We start from the raw sequence: 22,713 nt of genomic DNA, 5'->3' as shown, positions 1-22,713 counted from the left end.
TAGAACTCGTCAAACAACCAAACAAACCGACACCACTATTTGTGATATTAAATCTATACTGGCAACCAGAGGCTTGGGTGCAAGTAAGTTTGTGAATGCTGGTTGATGATTTTAACACCTCAATGGCAAATCATTTAATCAGCTTATGTGGTGACTTGAATATCGACTGCCTGCGTGAAAAGCAAAGCACTGGCAGAGTTCCCAATGGCTTAACGCAGGGGAAAGAAAATAGAACAAATATATGGCTTTGGGAAATGAAAGAAAGAAATATATTCATTCTAAATGGGCAAACTGTGGAAGACATCCCCGGAAAGGCCACTTCACGAAGGAACCAATAACCATCAACATTGGATTACTTCTTCACGTCAAGAAACATGATACAAAGAGTTATGTCTCTCTAAGTAATACCCATGAACAATAGCGATCAAGACCTCCTACAACTGAAATGCCAGCTCCCGACCCATTCAAAGAGAGAATCTTGTAGAAATTAGGTCTTGTTAGAGCCAGGCAGAAATAGACTCTGCATTTCCCCTGCCAATATTTGTGAATTGACCACAAATGACCAATTTACAATCAAGAATCAACTGAGATGAAATGAATACAATTCCATGCTTTATGATTTTACAGAAGTGCGACAGGGAAACCATAAACCTGGGTTCAAACGAAAACAGACTTATGACATTGAAATAGCAACATAGAAAAAAGCATTGCGGAAAGCCATCCGAAACATTACTAGCCTTCGAAAGCTGGAAAAAAGCAGCAAAGCAAAAAAAGTTGAGACAACGTTATAAAAACCGACGTATCTCACATAGGAATATCACTCAACAACGTGATGCAGAAACAATGGTGCAAATAATCTCAACAAACATTCTCGAACATTATGGCAGACTCTGAATCATATGAGTGCTTCTCAACAAGCACTCCAAAGCAACATAGTACCAGAGGCAGAGTGGATTAAGTATTACAGGAATCTATTCGCAAAAAAGGAACAAACTGGGCCTCATTACGAGTTTGGCAGCAGCCATGGAGCTATTAGCTCCATGGCTGCTGCCAAACTGGGCTCCTTTACCGGGTTCCCTGAATGGGGAATTACCGGGCCATTCCGAGTTCGGAGGGCCCAGTAATTCCTCCCTCAGGGAACCCGGGCCCGGACCTTCCCCAGTCCCATTTGGGCCCCCATAAGGCTCAATGGGAATGGGAGAGGGAGCTAACAACGGGCCAATTACAACCGGCCCGTTGTTAGCTCCCTCTTCCCCTCGCGGGACCCGGTAAAGACGCCTGGTTTTACCAGGCATCCTTACCGGGTCCCGCGAGAGGACCTCGTAATCAGGCGGAATGGTGTTAATGGGCCCGCCACCATTAGCGGAGCCTGTTAACCCATACCGCCTGACTAGTAATGAGGCCCACTGTCTCCCCGATAATTCAAAATCAAAACATTTGGAACATTCAGTTTGACTGAGAAGACATCTTAATGATGACTCAAAAAGCTAGTAATTCGAGGGCCCCCTGCCCAGATGGACTAGGCAACTGCATGTTGAAATCTGCACCAGAAGAATGTACCAACTTCTGTATAAGTCTATTTACACAAATACTAAAAACAAAGGAAATACCACAATCTTGGAAAACTACAATTGTGATACCGATCTTCAAGAAGGGTGATAGGACAAATCCAAAGATCTATCGACCAGTCGCCCTTCTTGATGTCCTGAGAAAACATTTTGCTACACTGTTAATGACACGATTAAAAGACTGGGTTCAGGAGTTGCTAAATTTCAACAGTCGACAAACTGGCTTTGTCAAGGGCGTCGGATGTAACCTCAACTTATTTTTGCTCAATCTGATAAAAGCAAGAACAATTAGAGATGGGAAAACTTTCTATATAGCATTTATAGACCTGGACCAGACCTTTGATAGCGTTGACAGACAACTATTATGGACGAAATTATTAAAGTGGAACTGTCCTCTATGCCTTGTCATAGCTATCAAGGCCCTGCACACTAAAACTGCTATTATTAGATATGGCTAAACCACAACGGACCGCTGTCAAAAACGATAAACACAAACCGAGGTGTAAAACAGGGATGCCCACCAGCATGCCTGTTATTTTACCTATTTATATCACATTTAAGAGAGGTGTTGGAGAATGAAGACTCATTCAAACTCAAAATCAATCGCAAAGCGCTATGATGGATGTTATATGCCGATGACCTATCTATCTTGGATCAAACTACCATTGGGTTGTAAAGAAAACGAAACATATTACAAGCATATGTGGAGTTCAATGGGCTTCAAATAAATGCAGCAAAATCTGAGATCCTAATTCTATAAAACATAAAAAGAAATAAAAAGACGGTTATTCGATGGAAACTGGGAATTGAAATTCTGAGCTGTGTAGAAACTACAAGATACCTGGGCATGTGCATTAACTCTAGTGCAAGCAATGATCCATGGGCTACTGCCCTAAAGTCTAAGATAAAGAGCCTCACTGCTCAGGGACTTGCAATACACACAAAATGTGGCAAATTTTCAGTAGTCCCAACTATAACTTTCTACAAGTAAAAAGTGGTTCCAATTCTAATTTATGGTGCTGGATGCACATTGCGCTTGTCATGGCAACTTTGGACAACCTTTGAAAGTGTATTCTGGAGAGAAATCTTGCATTTACCGAGGTCTGTGCCCACAGTAATTATCAGATATCAATTGGCACTACTTTCAATGAATGCACTTGTGATATGGAATTCTCTATCCCTCTTTAGAAAACTCATCATAGATTTGACACCTATTCAGTTTGAGATATTACAAACAAAAACTAAAGACAACGGTGAATGGATCCTAAATGAATGGACACAACGATGTACTAACATATTAGAAGATCTTGGTGTTTCGATGCATATGCTAAAAACAAATCCAGATGCAGTAAAGAAAAAACTGTGGGTCCGGGATTGGATTAGAACCATCGATCAGAAGCCAAAGTACTGACTCTATGCGCATTTAATCAATGAAACAAAATTCTTGATGCACTGTTGAGCTACTTATAGAAATTCCCTAGTCCGTACCAACAAAATCTTTTCTTGAGATTCTGCATGAATCTATTCAATACAAAGGAAATATTAAAGAGCCAAAGACGAAGTGCTAACAAAGACTAAAAAATTGACAGCTATGCCGCAACACGAAAGAAACCCTGAAACATCTGACCTTATTTTGCTCTGCTTCGAGGAACATGAGAACATATTATGTTGGAGATTTTATAAAGGAAAGACCATTCCTGAACAGAAAAGAATTGTGGCAAATCTTGTGCCGGGACATGATCCAAAACTGATATTTGCATTAACCAAGTTTTTGGATGCCATTTTTAAATCTATTGTAAATCAGACGTAAAGAGAGATGTCTTGTTTGTACATTTTCAACAAAGTCACAAAGTTGATAGATGAGTTACTTATTTGAAATATGGATGATGTTCACTGATTTTGTCAAAGTTTGTAATAAACTAAATACAAAAAAAACAAAAATGGATTCAAATTGAATCTGCCTGTAGCAGGTACTAAACCCAGTCGTAGTCCATTGGACTCCTTTGGTTTTATGCCTGCATGAAAATCTTATGCAAGCGTAAAACCAAGATATCTCTGAAGACGGAGGAGAAAAGCAAAGCATGGATGCAAACCCTATGGCTTGGGAAGGTGATAAAATGTGCGGCAGTGGAAAATAGAAGCTTTAAAGAAATTAATGCTTTCAATTTCCACTCTGCTCATTTTAACATGACACCCAAAGTAAATAAGTAAATGGTTTCTGAATAAAGATCTGAAAGTAATTATAAGTAAGGATTCTGGTTGTGATTATGGTTATTATATTATCAGAAATACATGTCAAAGCTACCTGATGAAGCAGCCCAAACCCTAATGCCCAGAGATACTACATTAAGATTCTGCATCGTATGATCAATGGGCAGGGCGATATATGACGGGCATGATCAGAGGCCCCAAATTCCCAGAGGATATGCTGCTTATTTGGTCAAATTGTGGAAATGGCAAGTTTTCATGTATTTAATTAATCTACTTCAATAGCTGCAGGAGTAGATGCATTGCTGACATCTTTTCTGCTAAAGCACAAGACTAATGCTGAACAATAAACCTAAATAGTTAAAGTCAACACAAACCTTAATTCCTGAGTCAGCTTAGTGCAATCTAGTTAGAATCTTAGACTTTCTGATGAGCATAGCCTTGATCTATATATTAACCATTCACTTTTGAGAATAGTCTGCTAGTGCTTCAAGATCTCTCTGCAGCCATTAGATGACTAGGTTCCTGCATATAAAAGCACATCTAAAGGGCACCGCTCTGCTCTACTTAGTTGGTCAGGTAGGCCACCTTGAAATCAGTTCAATAACAGTGAGGGAGCATGCAGCGCTGTCTATAATCATTCCCAGACATTGACCCTCTATAATCTTCTAGCTCCTCCCCCAATTATGGGTATTCTTGAATAGTGTAACGCTCATCTGACTCCCACGGAGGCGCAGGCCTGGTTCGCGCTGCTGTGACCTCTTCTAAGGTGATGCGCAGGGTTCGGAATACGGACTGGACCGGGCCCCCAAATCTGGCTTGTCTGGCTCGCAGAAGTATCCTTCTGTAGGCGAAAATAGGGGATTAACTGTCTGCGGGGTAATGCAATCAGCCTCCCACTTTCCCCTCTCACCCTCCTCGAAACCCTTCTGTGATTCCTCGTAGCGTCTCACCTTAGGGTCTGGAAGGACGAGCTCTCCATCCTGCTTCTGATGCAGGGGCGCATTAGTATCCAGTTACTTCACTGGATTTTCGGATTGGTGAGAACCAAACTTGCTTGGCTTCCAGGTAAGTTTTTTGATAAGAGGTTCCCCTTGTGTCCATGCATTAATTTACTAATGCTAGTGTCTTTTTCCCCATAGGTGCCGGGGTACGGAATGCCGGGGAACAGGCACCGACCCGAGATGAGAGGTGAAATCCTTGTAGAAATCAGGTAAGTCTTTAATGAGCGGTTTTTGGTAATGTCTTTTCATTCGCTCATTAACGCTGATGTCTCTTTTTCCCCTTAGGGGCCGGGGTCCGGAAATGCCAGGATGCGGCGCGGATCCGAAATGAAGAGGGAATGAATCAACAGGTAAGTCTTAACATGGAGATTCAGCTTTCCTTATTCCCTTCTCTCTCTCACCTTTTGTTCTGGTCTTTTTCTCCCTAGGCGCTGGGGCGTGACTGTGACTCTGGATGATCGCTGCTGAACATGGAGGCGCCCTGTAAAGGTGAGTGGAATGCGGTGCTGCAGCGATCACCGCGATGAGCTTTTAAATAAAAGTCTTCCTTTTCAGGATTGTCGGCGAGATGTCTCTGGGATGCGGATTTAGCAGGTAAGGACTTTTCCTTCTTCTGTTCTCTTCTTCTCTTCCTTTGGTGATCCAGGATGCTTGCAGGCGTGGCAGAAGTCAGGATGCAGGAGCAGACACGGTGAGCGTCCAGCTGCTAGATGCAGAACAACGCGAAGCACGTGTGGCTGTTCGGGTGGGGTTTAAATAGCCTTGGAAGAAGTTCCAGGTATGTATCCTTCCTCCAATCAGGTATGTATCCTTCCCCAACCACGCCCGGATGGTAAATTAGTCCCACAGGTAAAGTAGTTCCTTTCAGGCCTCAAGGAGGCCGGGATCCTGCAGCATGGTCTGCATCAGGTAAGTGCACCCAAGCACTTCCATAATGAGCCTGGCGCCTGTGGCGCCAGGACTGATGTCTTTTATGAGCCTGGCCCCATAGGCACCAGGACACTGTCCAAAGGGCCCCTATATGGGGTTGCTGGGTCCTTCCTTGGGGACTGGATGTCCGCTTTCGGGGACGCAGGGCTTGAACCCGCTCCCCGGGAGCGGGCATCATGACAGCACTCCCCTCCAAGGCCCCTCCCGAGGTTGTTCCCTCCGGGGGTTTTGGTTTGTCTGGGAAGAGTCGGTGGAATTTCCTAACTAATCGAGGTGCATGCACATGGTCGCTGGGTTCCCACGACCTCTCCTGAGGTCCGTACCCCTTCCAATCAATTAGGTAGAACAGTTTTGACCTAAACATTTTTGAGTCTAAAATTTTCTTCACTTCGAATTCGGGCTCCCCATCTATTAGAATAGGTTCTGGAGGTTTGAGTAGTCGGGTTCCGGGTACCACTGGTTTCAGAAGTGACACATGAAAAACAGGGTGAATTTGCATACTAGCTGGTAAATCAAGTTTAACAGCCACTGGGTTAATTATTGCCATAATAGAATAAGGTCCCAGATATTATGGGTTAAAAGTTCGAGGCCCTTTGAGTGGTAAATGTCTGGTAGCTAACCACACTTGATCCCCAATCTGATACGGAGGTGCTTCACTCCGATGTAGATCAGCATTCTCCTTGTATTTTCTCTTGGCTTGTTGTAAATGCGTAGTTGCCTCTTTGAAGGCTTGGGTAATTGTAGAATGCAGATGTTCTACTGCAGGCATTCCGAGGTTCTGAGGTGAGTCAAGGTTTGAGGTTTGAGGGTGATGCCCAAACAAAGTATAAAAAGACTGTGGCCAGTTCCAGAGTGTACCGAATTATTATATGCGTATTCGGCTATCCAAAGAATGTCTTTCCAGTTGCTTTCAGATTGCTGTAACATACACCGTAAGTATTGCTCAAGGGTCTGATTTGTCCTCTCGGTCTGACCATCGGTCTGAGGGTGGTGACTGGTCGATAATCTTACGTCGATCTGCGCCATTTGACAACATTTGCGCCAGAAGTGGGAAATGAATTGGCTTCCCCGGTCAGAGATTAGTATAGATGGGAATCCATGTAGCCGAACAATATTTTCGAGGAATTCTTTAGCTAGGACAGAAGCTGAAGGTAAACCTTTCAAAGGAATAAAGTGGGCCATTTTAGAAAACAAATCCACAATTACCAGAATAGTATTGTACCCCGAACAAGGAGGCAGGTCCGAAATAAAATCCATTGATAGGGTATGCCAGGGTGCTGGCGGTATGTCTAGAGGTTGAAGGAGACCGGCTGGTCTTTTCTTTTGACTTTTATTTTGGGCGCAAACACCACAGGATATCACAAAAGATTTAACATCTTTTCGCAAAGAGGGCCACCAAAATTGTCGTTTCACCTTTTCTTCTGTCTTGGCAATACCGGGGTGTCCCTCTATTAATGCATCATGATAACCGGAAATAACTAGTTCGTGTAATTCCTTATGTGGCAGGAATAAGCGTCCCTGGAAATAAGGTAAACCATTATCTATGGTAAAGTCTGATCCCTTTTGTATCCAATCCTGTAAGGTTGTAGGGTCCAGGAGTTGTTTCACTCTGGCTTGAATGTCTTCAAGCGTCTGTAACGAAGTCATGCCTAGAATTCTCTGTTCGGGAATTATTGGTACTGGTTCTGAGTTTGTATCAGATTCTCCCATTCCAATTCGGGGTAAGGTGTCTGCTTTGCCATTCTTGCAGCCAGGTCGATAGGTAATCACGAAATCAAATTCAGCGAAAAACAAAGCCCATCGGAGCTGCCGTGATGACTGAGCCTTGGCGGTTTTCAAATACTGTAAATTCCAGTGATCAGTGATCACTGTGATGGTATGTCAAGCGCCAAGCAGATAATGCCGCCAGGCTTTAAAAGCGGACTTAATGGCTAACAGTTCTTTGTCCGTGATTGCATAATTAACCTCGGGTGCCGAGAATTTTCTGGACCAAAATGCTACGGGATGCAGTTGGTTGGTTTCGGGATCTCTTTGGGACAGGACAGCTCCCATGGCTAGGCTGGATGTGTCAGTCTCGACGACATAAGGGAGATCTGGACGCGGGTGTTTCAATATAGGTGCGGAGGTAAACTTAGCTTTTAAATCCTGAAAGGCCTGCTCGGCTTCTTCAGACCATTCAAAACGTTTATTTTTCCTCAAGAGTGCAGTAATGGGTTGTACCACGCGTGAAAATTCCGGGATAAACCTGCGATAGAAATTGGCAAAGCCGAGCATGCTTTGAACCCCTTTTACAGAGCTAGGTGATGGCCATTTGAGGATGGCATCCACTTTTCTTGAGTCCATTCGGACTCCTTTGGGTGTCAGGATGAAACCTAGAAACTCGACTTCTGTGGTATGGAAAACACATTTCTCCAATTTAGCAAATAGTTTGTGTTGGCGCAGTTTTTCAAGTACTGCCCTGACGTGTTTTCTGTGATCAGATTCCGAAGAGGAGTACACCAGAATGTCATCGATATATATGACAACACAAACATCGATGAGTTCCGGAAGGACATCATTCATGAAGTATTGGAAGGCAGCCGGCGCATTACACAATCCGAAAGGCATCACCTGGTACTCGAATAATCCGTATTTAGTACGGAAGGCAGTTTTCCATTCGTCGCCTTCTTTAACTCGTACCAGATGATAAGCCCCCCGGAGATCTAACTTGGTGTATATGCAAGCGTCCTTCACCTGGTCAAGGAGTTCAGGGATCAGAGGCAGAGGATAACGGTTTTTAACCGTTATCTGGTTCAATGCGCGGTAATCGATACAAGTTCTAAGGTCGCCTTCTTTTTTGGGCACAAAGAACAAAGCCGAGGAGCCGGGGACTTTGACGGGCGAATAAAACCATTAGCTAGGTATTGATCCAAATATTGTCTCAAATGCAGATTCTCAGGTTCGGTAAGGGCATAAATCCTGCTACAAGGGGGTTGTGCACCGGGCACCAGATCGATTTGGCAATCGTGTGATCTGTGAGGAGGTAACGTGTTGGCCTGTCCTTTTGGAAGACGTCCTGAAAGTCTTGGTATTCCGGAGGTAGTTGCATGGAGGCAGAGGTTACAGATGCTAGATTAATCTTCAGGTTTTCTGGGTAGCAGGTTTGTGTACAATCCGGGAAGGTTGTTCTCTTAGATTGCCAATCAATTCGAGGATTATGTGTCTCTAACCAAGGGATTCCAAGAATAACCTGAAACTGTGGAGCCTTGATTACATCAAACACAACACCCTCCCGATGGCCGTCGGGACCAATAAGAGTCACCTCAGTAGTGGAATGTGTTACCGGCCCAGAGGCAATTTCAGTTCCATCGACTGTGGTGATGACATCTTTGCTGGTTTTAGGACGGAGAGGGAGGTTAATCCTAGAGACCAATTCACGATCCACATAGTTTCCAATAGCCCCACTATCGATGTATGCCTTTATTGCATGCAACCGCTTAGGCTGTTTTGGATCTACGAGAACCATTGGCACAATGAAATGCGAGGTCTGAGAGTTAGTTTTCAAGCTCGGCAAGAGGACCCCTACACTTGTCGGGCGGAGTCGTTTCCCGAAACAGAGTCTTCATGGTTTTTATCAGCGGCTCCTACCGCCTTTCGGGGTGGTTTTGCCGGGCAATCTCGTAGAAAGTGTCCAGAATTCCCACAATAAAGACATAATTTTAACTGCCGCCTCCTTTCACGTTCCTTTTGAGTTAAGGGTCCTTTAACCTCTCCAATTTGCATAGGCTCAGAGACATCAACTCCCTTGGGATTAGCATGGGTCTTGACCAACACCTGGGTCTCAAACCTGGACCGATCTGCTTTTCTGTTTTGAAGTCTGTGATCCAATTGGACCACTAAGTCTATATACTCTGTGCATTCTTGGGGTGGATTTACAACTTGGGCCAAGACATCTTTAAGTTCTCCGCCTAGGCCTCGATAAAACAATGTGACTCTTTTATCCTCTGGCCATCCCGTTTCCACAATTAATCTATTAAAGGTTACAATATAGGATAGGAGGTCCTGATTGCCCTGTCGCAGGGATAGAAGTTCGTCATCCAGAGCCTGCCCCTGAGAGTGTGGAGCAAATAACCTTTCCATGCTTGCTTGAAACCTTTGAAAATCACGGAGAATCGGGTCATCTTGAGTAACCAGTTGAACTGACCAATCGGCAGCGCAGCCGCTGAGATATGACAATACAAAGGCTACCTTGGTCTGATCATTAGGGAAGGCCCCAGGTCTGCATAGGAAGTGCAAACGACACTGATTCATGAATACGGCGAATCGTTTGGGGTCCCCAGCAAAGCGTTCGGGTGGGGCCAGCGGCATGTTTCCAGGTAGATTAATCTGCACAGGGTTACTGGAAACCACAGGAGCGGGGTTCCCTCCGGAACCGGGTAGAGTTTGCCCAGCTTGACCTTGCAAAAGCTGTCTGGCCAGGTCATCAGTTCTTTCCTTTGATATTATTTATTCCGTCCTGAGGGCATTAGTCTCTTGACGAGCGGCATGTACTTCGGCCCGTAATTCCCCCAGTAATTGGGCCAACTGATCAGTCTCAGAACTTTCCATAGCGCCTGGGTGGGAATTTGTAGGAAGGCTTCGCGTTCTGTAACGCTCACCTGACTCCCACGGAGGCGCTTGCCTGGTTTGCGCTGCTGTGACCTCTTCTAAGGTGATGCGCAGGGTTCGGAATACGGACTGGACCGGGCCCCCAAATCTGGCTTGTCTGGCTCGCAGAAGTATCCTTCTGTAGGCGAAAATAGGGGATTAACTGTCTGCGGGGTAATGCAATCAGCCTCCCACTTTCCCCTCTCGCCCTCCTCGAAACCCTTCTGTGATTCCTCGTAGCATCTCACCTTAGGGTCTGGAAGGACGAGCTCTCCATCCTGCTTCTGATGCAGGGGCGCGTTGGTATCCAGTTACTTCACTGGATTTTCGGATTGGTGAGAACCAAACTTGCTTGGCTTCCAGGTAAGTTTTTTGATAAGAGGTTCCCCTTGTGTCCATGCATTAATTTACTAATGCTAGTGTCTTTTTCCCCATAGGGGCCGGGGTACGGAATGCCGGGGAACAGGCACCGACCCGAGATGAGAGGTGAAATCCTTGTAGAAATCAGGTAAGTCTTTAATGAGCGTTTTTTGGTAATGTCTTTTCATTCGCTCTTTAACGCTGATGTCTCTTTTTCCCCTTAGGGGCCGGGGTCCGGAAATGCCAGGATGCGGCACGGACCCGAAATGAAGAGGGAATGAATCAACAGGTAAGTCTTAAAATGGAGATTCAGCTTTCCTTATTCCCTTCTCTCTCTCACCTTTTGTTCTGGTCTTTTTCTCCCTAGGTGCTGGGGCGTGACTGCGACTCTGGATGATCGCTGCTGAACATGGAGGCGCCCTGTAAAGGTGAGTGGAATGCGGCGCTGCAGCGATCGACGCAATGAGCTTTTAAATAAAAGTCTTCCTTTTCAGGATTGTCGGCGAGATGTCTCCGGGATGCGGACTTAGCAGGTAAGGACTTTTCCTTCTTCTGTTCTCTTCTCTTCCTTTGGTGATCCAGGATGCTGGCAGGCGTGGCAGAAGTCAGGATGCAGGAGCAGACACGGTGAGCGTGCAGCTGCTAGATGCAGAACAACGTGAAGCACGTGTGGCTGTTCGGGTGGGGTTTAAATAGCCTTGGAAGAAGTTCCAGGTATGTATCCTTCCTCCAATCAGGTATGTATCCTTCCCCGACCACGCCCGGATGGTAAATTAGTCCCACAGGTAAAGTAGTTCCTTTTAGGCCTCAAGGAGGCCGGGATCCTGCAGCATGGTCTGCATCAGGTAAGTGCACCCAAGCACTTCCATAATGAGCCTGGCGTCTATGGCGCCAGGACTGATGTCTTTTATGAGCCTGGCGCCATAGGTGCCAGGACACTGTCCAAAGGGCCCCTATATGGGGTTGCTGGGTCCTTCCTTGGGGACTGGATGTCCGCTTTCGGGGACGCAGGGCTTGAACCGGCTCCCCGGGAGCGGGCATCATGACAAATAGCCTGTTATCTATTACATGATCACTAAAATGTAATTTCGATCTACAGTTGATTAGAAGGGTGCTACAACTTGGACAGGCAATGAATGAAGGTGGAGGAACCCTGGGTAACTTCAATATGGGCTAGCTCAAACAGCCTCGCTGTGATGTTCCCCTGATGTAATAATGTAGAATGGAATGAGAAATGTGAATCTCTCAACGATATCATTGAGGACGATAACTACAAAATCAGTGGAGCCCCTTTTTCCCACTTCTAGCTCGTGTAATGATTTATCTACTATAATAAAATATAACGTCTTCTTCTTCTTCTTCTTAATTATCGGAAGCGTGGGCGGACCCACGCAGGCGCTTCCCCATCCTATAGGATGATGTGCACCGTACCCACTAATTATTATTTGGCTCCATTTAAGCTCACAACTCCTCCCACCTCCCCGTCTGCCTCACAAAATCCAACATCACACTACTCCTCCTCCTGCCTCTCTCCCATCACCTCCCAGTATAATCCTCTCACTCAGCTCAGCCACACCCAACGCAGTCAACCGAACCCTCATCAATTCTCTCTCTGTAACATGTCTTTCACACCTAATCAAAAAATGTCCCACCGTTTCAGGCACCCCACACACCGCACTTGTCCCAAGATTACAGGGTGAGTGTTCATCTCAAGCACCCTGTAAAATATTTACTGGAGCTGGGAAATACCTGCACTAGATCTGAATTCAAGTTCATGCCCCTTAGTTATGTTGAACCGCTTAACCACATTGGCAGGTGGGCATGATGGAGAAAAAAGAGAAATTGGGCCTCATTACGACTGAGGCGGAACGGGTTAATGGGCTCTGCTAAAGTAGGCGGACCCGTTAAACCTGTTCCGCCTCTTTACAAGCTCCCCTCGCGGGACCAGGTAAGTAATGCCTGGTCAAACCAGGCATCCTTACCGGGTCCCGCGAGGAGAAGAGTGAGCAAACAACGGGCCGCTCGTAATCAGTCCGTTGTTTGCTCCCTCTCCCATTCCCATTAAGACCTATGGGGGCTCAAATGGGAATGGGGAAGGTACGGGCACGGGTTCCTGGAGGGAGGAATTACCGGGCCCTCCGAACTCGGAATGGCCCGGTAATTCCCCATTCAGGGAACCCGGACCCCATTTTGGCGGCAGCCATGCCGCCAAAGTCGTACTGAGGCCCATTGTCTTTGTGAAAAAGCTGTAGAAACTGCACTGTATTTATTTATTAATTGCATTTTATATTTGGATGAAAAAAATATAATTTATATAAGTGGTTAGGCATTCCTAGATATCTGGATGAAAGAGGGCGGGATTTTCTCTGGCTAACCGAAGGGGGGCAATAACTATTACTGTTGTATTGCAACTACTTTTGCAAGGAGAGTTGTGAAGGCGCGCTAGAACTAGACCTGAAAATACATTGTTTTGCTGCTATCTTAATATTTTTGATTTGTATAGAGTTTTATTATAAGGACTGTTGTAATATTGGATATGAATTCATTTAATTTATTTCATTTTTGTAGGACAGTATTTATTATTAAAGAAAGAAAAATGTATAAAGTTCATGCAATGAAAATGCAGCTATGAAGGTTTTAATTAATTCAGTTTCGAATGATGTGTGTTGGAAAATGAATTAATGTTTTGGTAAATTTAAAGCATATAGGTTTGGTACGCTGGTAAGGTTTTTTCAGTTTTTAAATGCCTGATACCTTTTATGATGATTATAAAACATTTAATTCAAAATAGAAATCTGGAGCCAATAGTTTTTTCAATATGTATTCTATCAGTGGGATCTTTGAGTCACTTTGTCACCTCTCCTGTATGTCACATAAATGTGCATGCTTGTCCATCTGGGCGTTTTATTCCAACCAGCTGGAGTGGAGCGCTTGCTGTATTTCACTTTTCTCTCTGTTCTCTTGCAGTGTGTCTCGGAGCCTATCTTCCCATTACGAATGCAGGTCAGTGTTTGGATGCCTTACCTAATATCCACATTTTTTTGTTGTTTCAAGATACAGATTTTGCAATATAAGTTTTCAAGGGAGGGATGGGGTGAGTTTTAATTTTACCTGTCATTTGGTGCTTTTTTTAATTGACATTTTTATATTGAGCTGCCCTGGCTTCTATAGACAGCGGAGTACTTTACTTTGGAAAGGAGGCTGGCTCAATTCAGATCTGTGTTAGGACTATATACACCCTGGGGTGGTTACATGAGCTCATGGGTTGCAATTGGAATGCGTTGATTGCATAGTGTCAAGGTTTAACATTGGTGGTGTGAAGGGTTGAGTATAGGCCTGGTGTTCTGGAAGAGGGGTTGGGATGTGGAGGTGGCAGAGTCCTAGCTTGGGGAAGTAGTAGAGGAAGAACAAAAGGGAATCCAAGTCTTTCCTAAAGGTCTGTTAGAATTTGAAGAATGACAGATGGTTGGTTAGAGAGTGCTAAAGTGAGGGAGCGTGGGGTGGTATGTATCTCCTGGTCTTGTTTTTGTTGTTTATTGGGGTGTTTGCAAGCATTCCGTTGGAATGACGAAGCTGCCAGTGTTACCATTTCTGTAGCGGATTAGTTGGCTTCTTTGGTGCTTTTGACCACCAAAGGAAAGCATTCAGGTTGTCCTCTCAGGGCCTGTCCATCCTAGAGGCATCAGGGATCTGGGTATATCAGAAGGAGCTGGAATATAACTAATCGCTCCAGGGAGGTAGGTTTTGGGAGATGAGCCTGGCACCCTAGTGTGTAACAAAGTTCTGATTTCATTGAGGTACACAGTAAGGATGGATCTGAGATCAGGGCCCCTGTAAGGATGAGATAAACATGTCTGGTACTCAAACAGTACACAGGAGAAACCAATACAACACATGAACTAATTCTCACACATGACAGTAAACATCTAAGAAAATGTTTGTTCATATTGTAGCTAAGCACAGAAGGATTGTGTGTACACACATACGTGTAACAGTAACACTGGTGTGAACAACCCTTGCTAGACAGTGCCAGGAGAGCACTGCCTGGACTCTGAATGTTAGGCTTCAGTTGTGTACTTACAGCAGACATTGATTTGATTTGCGTGTCTCCCAAAGCACAGATTGCAATCAGTTCAAACCCAGGAACATGGTTCTTTATATGCGGTTCTAGCGAGTGGTCAATGATGAATGTTGACATCTTACACTGGGCTAGACACTGGAGAACCAGCACCAACATCAACGCTGTCCACCCTAGAAGTGTTTGAAGTAGGCCGCCTCTCCGTTTAGGCAGATATGAAGATTTACCTTTTGTTAAAGCACAGCAGTCTATTATAAATTCGAATCTCAAAAGTGGATATTTGTTTGAGTCCTTTTACCAGTGTACACAATATTGAACTCCTTTGCATAGGGGTTGATTTCCAAATGTTTGCACTGGAGCACACATGAAGATCCCTCTAAGATCTCTGCAGTGGCCTTCAGCATGTTTTTGTAGATACCTTTTACACAAGATCATGTCACAAATACTGCAGGCAGAAGAAAACAAATATGAACATTTTTGCCTAAAAAAGTGAGCTGTTTGCACCGACTAGCAAGTGTTGGTGTGAGGTGCAAGCTGAGCTGCAGGAGCTCCTGCCTCTGCTGTGACCTCCTCAAATTAAAAGTACATGGGTGCAGTGCTGCAGGTCAAGGCTTGAGACAGGCACAATTGCAGGACTCTCCTCTTCCACACTGCATACAACAAAAGCATGGAAGCATAGGGTGCTCCTGGGTGTTGCAGCACAAGATTAGAGATGCAGGTTGTGATTCCAGACTCTGACCTTCCATCCTGACCTGCACATTCTAAAAAGACAAGTAGATTGACTCATTAGATTAGACAGTGCACAATGAGAGTTAATGCTTTTTGAGTGTCCTTTTCCAGAATTAGATCATTTCTTCTGTAGATTTGATGAAGTCTATTTAACTTTTACAGGGTGCTTATTATGCAGTTTCCCGTGTGAGTAAGCATTCTACAAAGCACACATTACATTTCTTCCCAAACCTTCAATTGAGCAAAGTAGTAGAGGTGAGAAGCAAACTGTGTGGTACAAAGTGTTTATTAGATTTAGCAGTTAATAGACTTTGTACACACTAGCAGAATACCTTCAGGTGTTCTCTGAAGGGTTACAAATATTAACATGTAATTATTTCTGCACTGTAAAATGTTATCTAATGTTTAATGCAGAAATTGATCAAAAATATGCTGGCCTGGGAGTAGTCAAATAGTTACAATTGCAGAGAGGATTGATGTCCTGTAGGCTTTTTACTCTCATGTATAATAACTGAGTATCGTCCGCATGCTTGTGGGTGGCTGTATCAGGATCTTTGAGGAGTGTGGCAGAGGCTCCATGTGAAGGTTAAAGAGGACCAGTGAGATGATGGAGCCTTGAGGGACTCAGCAGGAGGCTGGGAGTCAGTTAGAATGCAACCTATTCATATGCACAGCCTGATGTCTGCCCAGAGGAGGTAAATCGGGTTAGGACATTGCCAGTGATTCCCCTCCCATCGATGAGGAGGGAGAGGAGTATCCAGTGGCCAATGGTGGCTAGCAGAATACCTTTCCAGTCCTCTCTGAAGGGTTACAAATATTTACATGGAATTATTTCTACATCGTAAGAAGTGACCTAAAGTTAAATGCAGAAATTGTTCGCAAATATACTGGCCTGTGAGTAGGCAAATAGTGGCAGTCACCTTCTCCCAGGGGGAGCTTTTGTTGTGGCGGTGGATGGCGTTTTTATGAATTCTGGCATTTGATGTTTATCACAGATGTCCTGAAGAATACACCAACTCTCAAAGACAGTTCAAGGGTTTTATTATTTGCGTAGCCAAGGGGCGCCCTAAGGGTTGTCCCTCTCTCATCTAGACACAGGCATTCCCTTCCTAACCCAGGTGTCCCTTGACCCCGAGATGGTCACTAGAGATAGTTAACCCCTACTATCTACAAACATTTTGACTCTAGATAAAAGCAAAAGCCTTATCTATCTAAACTCCTTCAGGGCACAATCTAGAGGGTCCCTACTCTAAGCTTCCCCAAGATGGAATTTAAGGGATTTGTACCTTATAGACACTCAAGCCCCATTTAGCCTTTTCCTCCAAAGCATTACCGTTCCCCTCCCTATTCCTTCTTTCACTCTCCCCTTCATCCTATTACTCTCATCCCTCCTACACCAGCCACTCTCTCTCCTTCCTCTCTCTGATACTTCCTATTCTGTCCTTTCACTGTTTCTTCCTCCTGCCTTCACACTCTGATCTTACCTCCTACTTCTCCCTCTTTCTCTCTTCTCCACACTACCACTATCTTCCTCTCCGAGCTAGTGGCATGCCCCTCGCCACTCTACTACTCCCCTCTCTACTCTCTCCACTCTACCACTTGTGAAGGCATCTTGGAGTAAGAGACAGACAACAGATTCTGAATTAATAATAAAACGTTATCAACCTAAAAGCCAGGATGGAAAAATATCTTGCCCTAAACTATGGTGGGATTTTCCAACCAAACCAAAACTAAGGAAAGTCAAAGTCCAAGAGTTCAACTTAGGAATCTGTCTGTGTCCAAAACCTATACTTGCCCTCACAACTAATAACAGGGCCTGTGGTAGCGGCCCTGTAGTTATGGTTAAGTTGCTCAACCCATAGGACTTTTGGGCAGTTTATAACTTTTCCCCCCTGGACGAATCCTTACGAAACATTGCAAGAAAAGTATATGACTCGTCAGATTGATTCTGCGAAGTTTGGTGAGGTTTTGTCACGGGGAGGAAAAGTTATAGGGGGATCCCAAAATGTGCAGTTTTTCCCATAGAAGCAATTGAAAAAAACATTTGCTCACACCTACAGCCCAAAACCGCTGGATGGATTTTCTCCAAATTTATGGCAGGAGAGGCAGCTTGGTCCCAAAAGTGTGCTTTTGTGAATTTGGTGTAAATCGTTCAGTAGTAAAAATGACCAAAAAGTAGGTTAAAAAAAAATAGTTATATCTGAGTTTAGGCCGCAGACTTACTTCCCTGTACGGTCCGCAGACAGGCCTCCAATTGGTCCAGAGGGCGACGTGATGTCCACGAACATCGGACGCGCCGGCTGATTGGATGGTGAAAAGCGTGAGGTGCGTCACATTTTTGGGAAATGCCCGCCATGTTGGATTTGCGGACAGTGCCCATTGTCCGCGGACATGGCAGTAAAAACATTAAAAAACACATTATTGCACTTTTCAAACTTATGAAACAATCTCTGGGGAGGTGAGGGGTGATGAGGATGGGATGGGATATGGCCATAATAAGCCAAAAACGGGCGTGTTTCTTCTCCAGTGTCCGCGAACAGTCCGGGGCAGTCCTGTGATGTTCGCGAACATCAAAGATGTTATGCTTACTTGCGCATTACAGGGTTGGTGAAAATCCGTTTTTGGATGGCTTATAACTTTGGCGCCACTCAATGAAACTGCATGAAATTTGGGAATTTCATTCCAGACCTGACTTTGAATGGTTCTGCAAAGTGTGGTGTGCTGTTTTTCAAGAGGGAACAAAATTAGGGGGGGTCCAAATTATTTTAAAGGCTTATAAATGTGGTCCCAATTGACAAATCTGCACATCAGTTTGCAAAACGATTTTAGACCTAGATATGAAAGTTTTATGCAAAGGTTGGTGGGATTTTGTCAAGAGGAGGCAAAATTAGAGGGGTGGTCTCAACATTTTTAGATGGCTTATAACTTTGTTGCTGTTTTACGAATGTGGACAAAAGTTTTCAGAAAGATTATAGACCCAACATTTAATGTTTGAATAAAGTCTGAATGGATTTTATCAAGTGGGGGCTAAGTTATATGACTATTGTATGTACAGACATTTTGACACTTTTGAAAAATAAAACATGGGCGGATTTGCAGCAAACTTGTGTAAGGAGCATTGGCAAGGACCTGAAAGTATGGTTCTGCAAATGTGTCAGTGTTTTATTTTTTGAAAAGTGTCATAATGTAGGTACAAAAAATAGTGATACACCTTTGGTGACTGAGGTATAGCCTGTGGCCATGGGCAGTGGCTATATTGTCTGGGGGGACCAGCAATGGGGTTAAAGTGGGCATGGCTACCAGGGATTGGCTATGTGGCAACGTTTTGAATAGGAACAAAAAATGTGCTTTTGGTTACAGGTTGAAGTGCTGTATGGGATTGCAGCAATACGCACAATGAGGGTCAGCAAGAACTTGAAAGCATGGTTTTGCAAATATTTCCTGTGTTTTATTTTTTTCAAAAGTGTAAAATATAAGTACACAACACAGTGATATAACATTGGTGTCGGGGCAAAGGGCCTGGCCGTTAGCAAGGAGAAATGTGCACTGTAATTTGGTTATTGGTGCATGCGGCATGGCCGAAGCGGTAGGTTTGAATGGGAAAAAGTATTCTGCTTTCGGTTACAGACTGAAGTGGTGGACTAGATTACAACAAACTTGCGCAATGAGCATTAGCAAGGATCTGAAAGCATGTTTTTGGAAATATATCTTGTATTTTATTTTTCAAAACTGTAAAAATATAAGTAGAAAAATTAGTGATATACATTAGGTGTGTGGGTAGTGGGCCTGGCCCTCAACAAATGCAAATGTGTACTCTGATTTGCTTATTGGGGAATGCAGCATGGCCTAAGCCTATGCCCCTTGGATTTGGAGACTGGCCATGGGTACAAGTCATGAGCACTGGTCATTGGTTACATTATTCAATATGCCTATCCAGAATAGGGCAGCAAGACTTATCCTTGGCCTTAAGCCCAGGGACCACATCTCTCCTGCACTAAAAAAGTATTTACTGGCTCCTGGTTGCTGCACGGATTAAATTCAAATCCCTCTGCATCATCCACAAGGCTGTCTGGGCCCGGGGATCTCTCTAAATACTCTCCCCCTAGACCACTTTGCTCCTCTGGCACCAACTCCTTGTGTGTAAAGCGTTTTGCTAAGCAGAGAGCAGGGGGTCGCTCACTTTCCTTTGCAGGCTACCTCCTTTGGAAAATCCTCCCCCACCTCCTGGCCTAGAGCAGCATCTTCTCAAATTCCAGAAGCTCCTTAAGACTTTCCTCTTTTCCTCTTTCCCTCCTCCTTCTCCCCTTCTCTCCTCTGCTAATCTCATAGTTGCTGAATCTGTGTCCTTGGGCCTAATGCATCTTCGAGGCCTTGACCTCCCACACCAATTCTTCCCAGCTCCTGTCTTTCTGCAGCACTTTGCATCTGCATACCCTCCGCTCTGGAGGCTCGCACTTACACCTCTTTCGGGCAAAGCCGTGTAGCACTCAATATTCTTGCACTGCATCCATGGCTCACCCACGGGTTTGGACTCCCCAGCACTTACCCCCTCTTCCCTCTGCCTTTCTGCACTTGCATGTTCTGAATTCTCACAAGGCATAGTAGGTTCATCCCTCTTCCCCCTCTGCTCTTAAATATTGTGTTGTAATGTTGTAAGTGTACTTCCCACCCTCTCTCCCTCCCTTTGAAACAGTATATTCTTATTTTATAAGTGCCTAACAAGCAAACAATAAATACATACATTATATAGTGGACACTGAGCTAGGATACAGGGTAGGAGCAGTGAATAATAGGGGTGGTTTGGTTTGGCTGGGGTCATGGTGGGGCCTTATGTTGAAGGCAATTTGTCAATGATTTCCATCCCCAGCATAATAACCGACATAAGTATGTGTTGCAAAACATTTGTAGAAGATTGTTAAGTGGCAGTTGGTGTGTCGAAGCTTAATATGGTCATAGAGTTATATGTAGAGTTTTTGGAAGGGATTGGTGGATGTATGTGTGAATGTTTGAAAGCAGGCATTGAGGGAGCGTTACAAATATAAAATGAAAAAGGGTAGTAGGGCAGCCCTGTGCGATGATGTCCACGTGCCAGCCGGGTCTTTTAATGATCCATTGCCTGAAGAGGGAACTGTGGAGACAGCAAATAGTTATAAAGGTTCATCCGTTATGGTCCTTATTGTATGTTAGAGAAAAGTATTTGGGACAGAAAATTGTTTCTTTCCTTTTATATCTTTCTCTAGTATACAATTGTCTAATAGCACCCTGGGCGTGGGAGCCAGCCAGTCAAGGGGCTGGGAACGCGGGCTTGAACTGCTGGTACAAGCCTGTGTTCCATGCCGCCTGATGGCTGGCTCTCCCTGCCGTAGGAAGGAAAATCCTTTTTTTTAGCATCCCGGGTTACCGTTTTGGCCGCTAGGGGTGCTACTGGCCCTCATCCCCCGTTGCAGGGGCTGGATTCGGGGATAACGGCTCAGAGCTCTTGTTATCCGCCCTCGCTTCGCTTGGGCCGATAACCTGGGCTGCCAATGACAGTTGTCCCTGGTGTTAGTCTTAACAGTGCACGGTGGTAGGCGCGAGTTATGGTTGCTTAGCTTACCATAACTGGCAAATTTCTGAGGTTTTTCGGTTTTACTTGTAACCTTAACGTCCCTTTAACAACGTTTTTTCATTGAATCTATACAATATGCAGGGATGTCAGCAACCAACAAAACAGTTTTCAACATAAAGTTCGGAGCTCTGACCAGCTTGCAGGTTTCTTTCAGCTCCCTTCCCCAAGTATAAAACAGTTGCAACAAAAGTCTCAGGCTTGCCTTAAGTTCAGGATGATATAGAATTAAGCAGTACTCAGGGTTTCCCTTCCCCAAGTTCAAAACACAGTTCAAAACATAGTTCAAAACACCAAGTATCTTGAAATTCCGTCCTCAAGTCAATAAGTAGTTCAAACCTCAGAGTTCCTTTCCCCAAGATGCACTTTCAATGATATATTGATATAATGGTGTTTTCTAGTTTTTCTTAAAGTTCTACGCCCCACTTGCGCCCTCTGCATTGTAACAAAAAAAAGTGTCTTGGCTAAAAATTGGAGTTCATTTTGGTTCACTTGTTCAAGTTCCTCTCCAAAGTTCCATTCACTTTGGAGTCCACTATACATTGGGTTCACTTGACTTGTGTGAGATTCTATTCACTTTAAGATTCAATCTGTATTGGTTTCTTTAGTTCAAAGTCTGATGGATTGGTAGATTCAACAAATATGAACTTGGCTTGGTTTTAAAGTTTGATTCACTTTTAAGTTTGGCACATGGTGAGTTTATTTGAATTTCAAAGCTTCATTTCTTTATAATCTTCATAAGTGACAGTTTTCTTTCAGTGCAGCATTCAGTAAACATGAAGATAGTTTTGTTAAGCTTTGAATTCGGTTCAGAATTCAGTAATTGTCAAAGGTTTTTGTTGTTATATATTCAGTTCATTTCATTGTGATATGCCTTTGTAGTTTTGCCTTTAAACGTCCCCAGCTTTCATGTACACATGTCCACTTGGTGAAGTATTCGAAGGGTTCAATGATTAACAAGCTCCATTGTTTGCTGATTAACAAGGATTTGGATCGGAGGCCTTTGAAAACATGTCTCACCATTCACACGACCATTCTGATACAAAATAACCTTCCGGGTAAGATCAAACACTCGCATACCGGGTTTCTGCTTTCATAGAAACGCACTGGTTGCTTTGTTGTGAGTTTCCACAGTGCAGATCTCTCATCTTTCTGTTCTGCGCCTCAGGCCTCCACCTCCCGTCCCTCAGGCACTCCGGGGTCAGCTTCTGTCCCCATAGCCCCTCCACCCAGGTGATCCTCCCTCGCTTGTCCGCCCCCAGGGTCGGGATCCAAGAGCGATGGCCTTTCCCTTGCCACCTGCGTAGAGGACCCATGGGGAATAGGAGTCAGAATACCCTCAGGTTTCTCACATACTCCTCTCTCCACTCTACTACTACTCCACTCTCGACTCCAATACTACTCCCCTCTACTGGTACTCCCCTATACATTCCTACTTCCATCTCCACTCCACTTCTACTCCCGTCTCTACTACTATTTCTCCCGTCTCTATCCTACTACTATGTTCCTTCCCGTCCTGACTTTCTCCAGTGGTCACCATTCTTTGACTTCCCCCAGTCACCTTATCAATCACTCACTACTCTCCTCAATCAGTCTCTTTCTTAC

At 44.4% G+C, this 22,713-nt stretch overlaps 1 protein-coding gene across 2 annotated transcripts in view; it reads left to right on the top strand.

The window, feature by feature from the left end:
• The window catches only part of LOC138521220 (Fc receptor-like protein 5), a 317,958-nt gene that overhangs the window by 114,060 nt on the left and 181,185 nt on the right, over window positions 1–22,713 (top strand). For both annotated transcript variants that reach the window (XM_069633890.1, XM_069633889.1), the window contains exon 3: window positions 13,664–13,699. In XM_069633890.1, coding sequence (XP_069489991.1) covers window positions 13,664–13,699 — 36 coding nt within the window. The remainder of the gene's footprint in view (window positions 1–13,663; window positions 13,700–22,713) is intronic.

The sequence above is a fragment of the Ambystoma mexicanum genome, chromosome 13, assembly GCF_040938575.1.
Source record: "Ambystoma mexicanum isolate Mex_15411 chromosome 13, UKY_AmexF1_1, whole genome shotgun sequence".
Taxonomy (NCBI): domain Eukaryota; kingdom Metazoa; phylum Chordata; class Amphibia; order Caudata; family Ambystomatidae; genus Ambystoma; species Ambystoma mexicanum.
The sequence above is the reverse complement of the archived record's forward strand: the minus strand, read 5'-3'. Positions and strand labels throughout refer to the sequence as shown.